Here is a 12,032-nt window from a genome sequence, read left to right as displayed (position 1 = left end):
CCTTGTCTTTGCAGATCGTTGAACAAGGCAAGAATGCAAAGAGCTACCACTACATCCTGGCTAACCTGGTAAGACGCACAAGATGGAGCTTGCTTAAATGAAGTGTATGTGTGTTTTTATATGTTTGTTTTACACTGGTTTTAGCCAGCAGATGTGGCAACGTGAAGAGGGTCTTATGCAGCTTTCTACTCTAGAACCAAAGCAAAGAATGCAAACTTCACTTCAAAATAGAGTGAAATATTCCTGATTGAGCAAGGAAAGAGGTTGATCCAAGGCAAATGCTGAAACTTTCTGGCTTTCACCCTCCCACAGATAAAAAATAAAAACCTGAATGACAACCGCTGAGGAGAGGGACCGGGAAGTATTCATAGGACAGACCTGAAAGGGCATGTGTGGTGTGGTCCTGCTCCTAAGGTTAAAGGAACAGGCCACTGTATTTCCATTCTGTGATGTGTTCTTACCTAAGCTTATACGAGTTGATATGGACCTGTCTAGTCGTTGAGAGTGCCCGTGGAAAAGCTTGGTCGCTTCTAGCTTCACCCCGTTTGGAGCTATAGGAATATGTTGGGAGAGGCCAATTTCTAACAACATCTTTGGTCGTTTTGCGTGACTGAGGGCACACAGTTCTTCCATACTGTGATTTGTTCTTACCTGAGCTTAGACGAGTTGATACGTACCTGTCTGGTCTTTGTGTGTGCCCGTTGACGAGCGTGGTAGCTTCCGACTTCACCCCCGTTTGGAGCTATAGGAATATGTTGGGAGAGGCCAAATGCTAACAACATCTTTGGTCGTTTTGCGTGACTGAGGGCACACACAAAGACCAGACAGGTACGCATCAACTCGTCTAAGCACAGGTAAGAACATATCTCAGTGTGTAAAAAGGGTGGCCTGTTCCATGAAAGCCGTCCTCAGCTATTTCATTTTGCCGGCCTGGAATGGGTGCATTCCCATATTGCATTGCTAGATGAGCCACCTTCGAAACAGCGAGTTTACTTTGACCCGCAGAAGCAGACGAGAGACATCTCCTCCGCCCTCACACCATGTCAACACAAACACTTGCTTGCAGGGATCGCAAATGTTTGAAGCAGCAGACACAGCAACAGTTAGTGGCTAACACAGACAGAGTTAAGCTTTATGACTTATGAGTTTCAAGCCTGATGAAGGTCCTTTGACCGAAACGTTGCAGTAATAAATGTCAAAAAGAGTGAGACGGTGTGCGGGAGCTTTAATTCAATTTTGCATCAATTTCCCGGTCTTCTACGTACCTGTCGCCTCCTGGTTGTGCTGTGTCATCCTCAGTTCCAGTTCAGCTATACCCACATGTAAAAGTAGTTTTGTTGCTTCGTTGTCACTTTTTTTTTTCACTTTGCTATTTGGTTTTCATCCTTGTTCTTGTCGCTATTTTGACGCTATTTTTCAAGAAGCTTTTGGGCTAAAAAAATTAAAAAGCAGGGTTCACAACCCCACCTACTGACAAAAAAATGTTTGTATAATAATAATGTATAGACGAGGGCAGCTTTAAGCTCAATTATCTTAATAATGTGTTAGAATTTTGTCATCAGTATCATCAATATGTTCTTCTAAATGTTCTCTTAATTTCATTTGGTATGTTTTATGAAATAAAAAAAATATAATATTCACGTTTTTACAGCCTCTACTATTACTACACTGTCAACATTATGTCAGAATAAAGCAGTATTGTAAGGAATTTCAAAATCATACAGTAAAGTCAAAATTTAATTAAAACTTTATTACAAATCTATTATTCTATGACACATTTAAGTACAGTGAGTGAAAGTGCCGAGTTACACCTGCTTTTTACCGCAGCGTATTTTCAGCCATTTCAAGTTTAATGGACAGTAATAAACCTATTCATGTCTTTTATGGCGTTGCCCCGGTTCATGCACAGGGCTCAAAGGGGCACAGGGCAGGGCTGGATCAAAAGTGTGCATCAAAGCACAGTTAAATTTAGAGACTGAAAGGCCATGAGTGCTGAAAACCGCTGTGTGGGCTGTGGATGATATTTGTGAATGGAGCTGACAGCATTAAAGAGTTCAAAATAATCATGCATAATTGTTTTTTAGCTGTCAGAATGTTCTCAGTGCTGTTTAGTGCTTGATCTTCACACTCGTTGTTGTTGCATTATCGGCCCGTCTTCAATGAATTCATTAATTTTTAAACTGAGAGTAGTTTTTTCTTTGATGTTGGACAGGTGAGCATTTCTGTCTCTTTACATCATTTCTGTATAATGTTTTATTTTCTCGTCTTGAAATTGAGTTGGATGGAGCAATAATCTAAAAAAAGAATTCATAAACTGAGAAAAGAACAACTCATCTAGAAAGTGTGTATAACCAAAACATTAGTTTGGTATACAGATTATTATTGTTGTTATGCTTTCCATTTTTCCATTTCCCATTTTTTTTTTTTTTTTTAAATCAAAATCCTAGGGCAAAATGTCATAGAATTGAAAACAAACAGATACATATTCAAATGGTATGCTTTTCGTTACTTGAAATGATTGTTAATTTCTGCTGAGTGCTTTTGTACGCCTGTACCTTAGATTGGGAAACACGGCATAGAGTCAACTTGTTTCTCAAACCTTTCACACCAAGTAAAATATGTGACCTTTAAAGTACCATGAGACCTACATCTAGATATCGTCAGGACAAAAATGGACAACGTCAAGTCTTAGCTGAGTGTAAACAAAGAAGAAGAAGATGATCTTTATTTATATAGCGCCTTTCACAGACATATAGTCACAAAGCGCTTTACATGAGACAGTTGTACATTCACTCCATACTCGGTGGTGGAAAGCTATGTTTGTAGCTTCAGTTTCCCCTGGGGGAGACTGTCAGAAGCGCTTTCGCGACTACACACGTCTGCGCCAACGGACCCTCTGACCACCACCATTCATTACACACATCATTCATCCTGGCCTATTGTGCATGTTTTTAGTGTTAGGGGAAACAGGAGTGCCCGGAGGAAACCTATGCAGACACAGGGAGAACATGCAAACTCCACACCCTGTGCAGGTGGGAATCGAACCCGGACCTTCTAGCTGTGAAGCGAGAGCACTAACCGCTGTGCTACCGTGCCGCCCAAACAATGTCTAGTCTCTATTCTGTCTCACAATTGCAGCTTTCCCTGCTCTGACCCAGAGCACCAATACACACTAATGGAATCACGAAGAAGAAGCTAACAGGCTAACGGCAAAGCTAACTGTGAGCTAGCACCACTTTAGCAGTATTTACAGTTAAGTTTGAGTGAAAAAAAATAATTTCCATTGTGTAATTGGACGTTCAAAATCCCTCTCTCCCTCTGTCTTTTTTGTCAGTGTAATATTTAATCTCACAGACAATTAATGAGTAAAAAAACACAACATGCTACGACACCTGCAGTGGTGCTTAAGGCCTCTAGGGGCAAGAGTTGCTTAGTACTGCTTTAAAGCATAAATGAAATTATCTCTGTTTAAACTTGAATGCAGTCTAAAATTGCAGATCACTCTGCGCAACGACAAGCTACAGCCCACACAACACCCATTGCTGTATCGTAATAGCTTTTCTGTAAAATATGCACATAATTTTACTGAGAGCATATTTGAAATTAGTGAATAACAGATGTTTTACCCATTACATCTCTTTTGTTGGCAGCCATTTTTATTCACCATGCTCAAATGCCCCTCAGCTCGGTTCAGACTCACTAAACCTACCCAAATGAAGAGAAAATTGACATCAACATGGGCTGTAGTAATAACGATATTAATATGCAGCTTGTAGCCCCAAACGCTGTCTCTCCAGCGGGGTTTTAGATTAGCTCAATCTCTCTTGTCTGGCCGGTTTGCTAGATTTAATTTTAAACGATAAAGCTTTGACGTTAATAACAGCTGATACGCAAAGTGACTGCGGTTCATAATGGGACGATTAAATGTCTCGCTCCGAAAGATGACTTTTTCTGTGTCCCCGCACCTTTCCATATAGTTTTTCTAATTTACTGTGCTTTGTGTTGGAAATGCCCCTCTCATCCTGATGCTCTCCATCCCTCCCTCCCCCCCTCCCTCCCTCCCTCCCTCGTAAGCATAGGGCCAGTTTCTATAGTAACCTCTCCAGCTCAGTGCACTGCATTAGCTCATACATGAAGCAGAAAAAGACACTGAATCCGTGGAGCTGAGGGACATGGGCAGCTGCAGCAACTGGTGCATTAGACATATACGGACAATAGAGAGAAATGACAAGATTCGCCTGCAGTTTTTCACATGGTTGAATGTTGCAACACTCGTACAATTGTAATACACTGCACTGATGGGTTAAGCATTCGTTTATTAACCGGAGGATGGCCACTTTGATATCCACATGGAAACACTGTCATGGTTAACTGGACACTTTACCCCTTGTTGATCTAGTCATAGTGATGGGGCTGGTTACAGGTTTGGCTCCACAATATGAGAACAAAAAATGTTATATTCATTTGCTGGCTTGAAAATTGCCAAAACAATTCATCATATTGCAATATTTGAATAAACCATTTCAACACATGCGTAGGTCCCATTAAAGTGATAGTCTGTAAGATTGTGCGATTAGGAGAGAGAGAATTACATTAAACAATCAAATTCCCTCCCCCTTCCCTCCAGATTGGACGTTCACAGGAAAGTTCGACTCATTGGTCAGTGTTATGCAATCAGGGTTTATGATTAGTTGCTGAGATCTGCAAAGGGAAGGAACTTAAGAAAAAAATATTATAATTGTTGATGTGACGTCATATTGCAGACCCAAGCGATCCATTATATGCATTCTATTAAATTTGCTCTACATTTAAACGTAGGCTAATATGAGGCTAAAAATGCCACCTTAGGGTTTGGGTTAGGGTCAACAATTATTTACATTCAAATCTCAAAGTGTATTGACTGGAGAGCGTGCAGCCAATATGCCAGTGTGATACTTAATTTGAAAGCCAAGACCTTCTACTTTCTAAAAATATGTGTGAGATCTGTGTTAGTGACTACTTTGCTTTTTCGCGTAGCATACTACTCGAGCACATGAGCAAAGATTTTGTAATATACCCTTCGTGTTTTTGTTTTCAGTTGTGTAAAGACATGTGCAAATATCAGTCAGATGGAAGACATCAGTGACTTTGTGATAGTATTGTGGTTTCCTGCAATATGGATACAGCGTCTCGTAATATTGTGGTGACGATAACTATAATGCTTTATTAAGCAGCCCTTGGTGCAAGTGCAATAACATACTTGTACAGTGAGGTTGCAAGTGGTGGTTATTATGGTGTTCAGTCTATTATCCACATTCTTCATGTCCAACTGTGTAAATGTAACTTGTCAATTATAGACACGATATTTTTCATGTACATAATGTTGCCTAGTGGTAGTCACAGAAGCACAACCATGATATTCCACATTTCTTTTGTATTTTGCACCACTTATCATATATACAGCAATCAAGCAGAGTATCCTGATGACTGTTCTGACAGGTTTGTGTCTATGTTGAATACCGGAAGTGCAGAGTACAGGAAGTTAGCATAAAAGTGAACTTGTCTTTGTGCGAATATTCCCCATAAAGACCTACTCAATATCGAATATTCCTAGAGCATGTGCTTATTAGGAATCACTAAACACTTGCTTGTTATGGGGCAGTGAAATGAAATCCACCATGTTAACTCTTCACAGGGAGGCCGCGACCTGCTCATCTGTACCACACATCTTCCCGTAATGACCAATTAACACCAGCTCCTGTAAGAGGCAATAATTAAAGACCTCTTTGGAAAACCGCAAACCTCTCGAGTGCCTTCGCTTTGACTGTTCGCGTGGAGCCAAAGAAATAAACAAAACATATGAAGAAATGCATCTTTTTGCCAATTATGTCTGCGGTCTCACATGAACTAAATTGATTGAAGGAGCAGAAGCGGGACTTGAACAGGCCTGTGTATCTTGAAGCCAATTATTTCAATCTCTAAAAAAAAGAGCTACAGTGACACACGCTTGAGTAAAGATGCCACGGGATCACTTCTCTTTCTCATCATTCAAATCCGTGCCTTTTTAGACAAATCTCAGACAAATCGTCCCTTTCGCCGCGTGCTGCTCAGTCTCTACTCCCACTTGTCTGTAGACGCTGTTCCGACAGGCTGCACCCACTCCTCTGCCTTTCACCCAAAAATCTGTCTTCTTCTCCCACACATAAGACTTCAGGGAAAAAATAACAAGTAGAAAGACACCATTACGGCAAATCACTTCCCGCTCGGCGCCTGGAGGGCTCCCCTGTTCATCGCGGACCATAAGGTTTTTGATCCTTCCCATTGTTAAGAGTAGCCTGCGAGGGCTCCGTCTAGCACAGATTAGCTTTGGACTTCTTGCTCGCCGTGAAATGAGGTTTTCTATTTTACTTTTTTTTCCCCCTCCAAGTTGTCCCAGAGGAAAGATGGGGGTGAGGTCTGTACAATGGGATAACCCCCTCTAAGTGAATACAAAGAATGGGCTTTTTCATTATGCAATTAACCCCTCGCTCTGTAGCGCAGAAGGTACAATATAGATAACCGGCACTGAGGGAGTTTGCAACGGGCTTAGAAAAATAGACTTTTACTCTGAGCTTTTTGTTACATTTTAATGCGACGCCAGCCAAGAACTACCTCTGACAGATTTACGTTGAAAAGCCTGAAGCCTTACATTGAGGTTACATGTTTCTATTTATTAACATTCTGTTCCCCCTAATCTGTATCCATCTCTTCTTTTCCAGGGTTTTCTGGACATCGACCTGACAGACCTGAGGAAAGGCGGAGCGAACATCACGGGCTTCCAGCTTGTGAACAACTCCGAGCCCGATGTCAGCCGCGTCGTCCAGCAGTGGATGGAGTTCGACATCAAGGATTCGAAAATGTCCAAAACTGTACTCAAAGTATGGATTCCTAAATTGTCCCGGAATATTGTTATTGTCAAGTAGATGATAGGCAAGACCAAACCGACTCAGGGCTAGTTCAGGCTGGTTTTACCAAAAAGGGAGAAACTGCCAGCCCCAGAAGAGCTTCTCCTGATGTACTAAAGCCAACATAGTAAAGGAGTGGCAGCATATGTTTAAAGGGACTATACGGAGTTTAAAAATGTTAAAATTATGTATTTTCCTCCACCTACATGTTCCAGCCATGTCCTAATGTGTAGAATGAGCCCAGATCTGTTCACCACAACTGCCTCTAAAACCCTGCACTGTCACTCAAAAGGGTGTTACCTCAGGTCCGAATTGCCGTCATGCACAAGCTTAATATAGAAGGTGCAGTTACATGTATGACCTGAGGTGGCAGTAGTGAGTATAAAATGGCGAACTTGCATCTAGCCCCTTTAAGCTTCACATATCAAAATCAAGAAAAAATGTGGCATGTAAGATGTAAGGAAAAGAATATGTTCCCCTTTTCGATGCAATTTAGGTTTATAATTGGTTGCTGATTGTAAATGGCTGGTCCCAAGTTCAAATATGGACATTCATTTGAATGTGATGTACTGTACATGAAGGAATTTAGATTTCAAATATGTTTTTGTTATTGAATTGAATTGAATATTTTGAGCCATACAAACATAAATATACAGTGTACAAGAACAAATACTGAGACCAAGGTACAGGCTGAATATGTCCAAAATCTTTAAATATCTTTGAAAAAGGGTTAGGGTAGCAATTTGGCTCGAAAAGGAGTGGGAAGAAGATACACTCCCATCCCATATTCACACATTTATATAATGTGGTTGCTACAATCACTGAGTTTAGTCCTTGGTGTCTTATAGTAATATAACAATAAAGTGGCTTAAAAGTGGCATTGTTACCGTAGTGTCACGTTTTTGTTGAATTTTGTCACTTTTTTCTTGCATTTTTGTTCCTTTTTTGCCAAGTTTTTATTCCGTTTTGCCTCATTTCCCTTGCTATTTTGGTGCTTGTTTTCAAGAATCTTTTAGAAAAAGCCAAACTTAAGAGGTACATTAACCGCGTAACTCCCACCTGAACCAAGCACATTTTCTCCTGTTTGGCTTCTTCTAAAAGATTCTTGAAAATAAGCACCAAAATAGCAATGGAAACGAGGCAAAACGGAACAAAAACTAAACATTTTTACAAAAATTCAACAAAAAAGTAACACTACGCTAACAATGCAGTCTTAGCTTACAGATGAGGCATATTGGCACATAGGCTGTGAACTCTCCACTCAAGAATCTTTTAGATTTGGGTAAAGGTGAACATGGAGACAATGTGCTCGGTTAAGGCGGGGGAGGTTACATACAAAATATGCTACACGCTATAACAAGTGTATAATGTTTCACTTCCTATACCCAGTACATCTTACCATGTCAGCATTACTGTTATTTTTCATTATAGGATCATCATCATCACATATCCATATAGCATTCATACATTATTTATAACTGTTTAATTGATATATAATATAATCTGTCTGGGCATTGTTTCAATCTTTAATACTTGCAAGCGAAAAAGAAAGAAACTTCTTCTGTGACCTGTACACTGTTTTTGACTTAGGACAAAGGCAAAACTTGATTTAGAGACAAGACCTTCTCAAAGTTGTCCCAGATCGTATTTCTACATGACAAATTTAAAGTAAATCACCCGTGGACTGATTTTGTACCCAGAGCATGTGTTCTCAGGGTAACAAGCTAACATTGAAATGAACCCGATGGTTTTAACAGCCCATTTGGAAATTGTTCAAATACGCTTGACTTCTTAAAGTGAGGCCAAGTTGAAAGTTGTAGCATTGATTCTTTTTTATTATGTGCCTTGTCTTTCGCAGTACACTGGCGCTCTGACATACGACGGGGTGAAGGTTATGGCTACGGCTTTTCAAAACTTGAGGAAGCAGAGGATAGACATCTCCAGACGGGGTAACGCCGGAGAGTGTCTGGCCAACCCGCCGGCTCCCTGGGGCCAAGGCATAGACATCCAGAGAGCCCTGCAGCAGGTTGGTGCACACACTGAACACATATAGAGTAAACGCAACCCGCCAATGCATGAGTGGCACGTCAGCTAACCGCTCCTGAGATGGGCCCGGCTGCACAAATGAGGTCTTATTGTGTCGTGTAAAGTTCACATTAAGTCGTAGGAGAGCGCCGCAGTATCAGATGTGACACAGTGGCTAGTAAACAAACGCTACGGGCGATAACGCTCGCCAGTGACGGTCATGCGTTATGACAACGGCAATTGAGTTTAGAAATGTAATATTCGAAGACTCCGCGCCGGCCGGACTTCTCGCGGGCACAAACGGACACAGTCATTCAGGCAAAAAACAAAACAAAGAAACAAAAGCGAAAACATGAAACGAGGGGTATTTGAGGGGAAGTGACTTTCAGATGAGAAGTGGCTATGGTTTGGGGGCTGGGAGCGATGTTTTGTGCCATTTTTATCTGGGAACATTAATTAAAAACAAATCAAAATAATGTGTTCCTGTTTATGAATTTGGTGAAGCTCATTTTGAATTAAAAGCACCCTTGATCTCAATCAGTTCCATTTAAAGTTATCTTTAAAGTAGGATTTGTGGTGATTGATAACATCTGTGCAGACACTGGCAAACTTCTATAGCACGATTTTTCAGTGTCTACTTGTCCAGCACAACAAAGAAATTGTCCACCGATGTCTTCAGCTTATTTGTTATAGCTTAAGGTAAGAGCAACAGTGGTGCTGCTCGAGAGTTGCTGATGGAGGGGCTCCTATTTTTCTTCTGTCAAGCAGGGGCAGGGCAAAAAGACAACAAAAAAAGTTATCCCCGCAGTCACTGGCCTCCTCAACAAACTGCAGCGGAAACACTTTTGCTGCACTTAACTTTCTTTATCCAGTATTATTGTTTGTGCAATGGTTTGTTGTGTGTGCACATGAAATTCCCCTCAGGGAGAAGGTCTGCTGGTTTGCCCGCTACCACTTTCAAGTTGCACCTTTGACACTGAAGGATGTCAAAACAATTGTTCATAATTTCCCAGATTTGTATCTTATGAGGCTGATTCATCCATGTATTGAAGTAATTTGGCACTTTGTGTTTTGTGCAACAACATTAATTGGTTATACAGTATCTGTAGTTGTCAAGCTTCGGATCATACCTAAGACTCACCACAATACAAATAAAGACAATGGCAGAAAATAGCATTGTACAGTTACATGAAAATAAAGATTAAAATCAAAAAGCAAGGATCTGCAACACACAGGCAATTGTTCTACATCCTACTTGATTGTCCCAAACTGATTTAAAAAGAGGTGTGAGTGAAATTACGGTTTTACAGCCACATTACCTATAATTGCATGTGTGTGTGTGTGTGCATGTCAGTGCTGTCTGCTGCGGGGCCTGCTCCGAGTCAGGCTCACCATCTGCCTGGAGATAGACTGGAGATTGAAGCACTGTGCGCTCAATTAACTCCATCACAGGGCCAAGACAAACACGCTGCACTGTACACATGCACCCGCGTCTGCCACTCACCTCCTCTGGGACTGCCGATTCTCGCTATCTAAACACTCACGGGCTTTACTTAACATGCAGCTCGTGTATGCAATGGCATGCAAATCCTGCCTGCCAGCGCGCAGACAAGGAGGAAAATGGCCTGGATATTACAAGCTTCATGTTTTCTTTGACAGACGTTATTTACCCGGAGGTCTCCCATTCATTCGAGTTGTTTGACTCCCATTACAGGTTCGAATAGACGGGCTGACTGGGCACATTCAGTTCAACGAGAAGGGACAGCGAACCAACTATACAGTCAGTGTCATGGAGCTGGCGCCGTCTGGGCCTAAAAAGGTGAATTGAGTAACAAATTACACATGAACGTACAAGTATCTAATATAAGATTAGAGTTTATTGAGGTCACACTGAAGAAATTCACATGTTACAACAGCTGAGTGAACTTTAATATATCTAGCCTTTTATTACGGATACTGAAGCAAATATCACAGGTTAGTCTACATTCACTTCACATACTGTATCAGCTGTAGGCTAAGATAGTATAAGCATGTGAACATTTTGATCTGTAAAGTTACAAGCGGGAAAAATGGACAAGCGTAGGAATGTTCCAACAGTGGTCCAGTTGTTGATGGCTGACAGCTGGGTGATAGCATTTCCAAAAACTACTGCATGGGGCGTATCCTCTCTGCTGTGGTGTGTATCGATCAAAAGTGGGATGAAGAACGAAAGAAATAGAGCACTTGTGGGGAGTGAGGACCAGCATATGAGGTCTGCACCGATCCGATACTGGTATTGGATATCGGAGCCGATACTGGAAAAAAATACAATATCGAGTATCGGCAACAAGTATCTGATACTGAACCCATACCAGTTTGCGCTCTAAACGCCTTAAAAACGCAGTGTGAGTGAATATGGACATGCTGTATGTCATTGTTACGCGAAGAACCTGATGAATCCAACCGCTTAGTAAGTTTAACCTTTGTAAATGTGTTTTTGACCACCGCGCAAAACTCTGTGGTTAGCAATAGCATGCTAAAGCTAGTGGGATTATGCTAGTTCTAATGAAAACTCATCAAGACTGGGTCAGAAACTATTATGGAAATACCTAAAGTGGTCAAATAACATAAAATAACTTTTGCTGAAGCCAAGAGTGTGTATTTTAGTAAAGTAATAACTGATCTCATATATTTGTAATGATCAGATCACTTAATGTGTGTTGTTTATATTAATGTAACCTAAAGCCTGTCATATACCCAAGGATATTTAGTGTAGAAAAGTAATCCTTGTTAAATGTTTATCCAAGAGTTTATCGATAGATATAATTGATCATTGATCTGTAACATGACAATAAAATATTACTTTATTGACATTACAATGGAGAAGAGTCAATAAAACCTTTCACTCTGAGAAAGTTTCTCTTGGTATCGGTAAATATCGGATATCAGCAGATACTCCAACCCCAGAATCGGTATCTGTAGCAAAAAAGTTGGATCGGTGCATCTCTAGTTAGGTTACATGTTGTTGTTTTTTTTCATCCATAAGGTATTCGTTACGTCATTAGTTAGTAGTGTCAGTTCATGAAACACTTGAAACAATAACAG

At 40.8% G+C, this 12,032-nt stretch overlaps 1 protein-coding gene across 3 annotated transcripts in view; it reads left to right on the top strand.

The window, feature by feature from the left end:
- The window catches only part of gria1a (glutamate receptor, ionotropic, AMPA 1a), a 104,591-nt gene that overhangs the window by 42,294 nt on the left and 50,265 nt on the right, over positions 1–12,032 (top strand). For all 3 annotated transcript variants that reach the window (XM_079556191.1, XM_079556193.1, XM_079556192.1), the window contains exons 5-8: positions 15–68; positions 6,738–6,896; positions 8,782–8,949; positions 10,663–10,767. In XM_079556191.1, the coding sequence (XP_079412317.1) occupies positions 15–68; positions 6,738–6,896; positions 8,782–8,949; positions 10,663–10,767 (486 nt within the window). The remainder of the gene's footprint in view (positions 1–14; positions 69–6,737; positions 6,897–8,781; positions 8,950–10,662; positions 10,768–12,032) is intronic.

The sequence above is a fragment of the Gobius niger genome (genome assembly GCF_951799975.1).
Source record: "Gobius niger genome assembly, chromosome: 5".
Lineage (NCBI taxonomy): Eukaryota > Metazoa > Chordata > Actinopteri > Gobiiformes > Gobiidae > Gobius > Gobius niger.
Note: the sequence above shows the minus strand (reverse complement) of the source record. Positions and strands in the feature narration are given on the sequence as shown.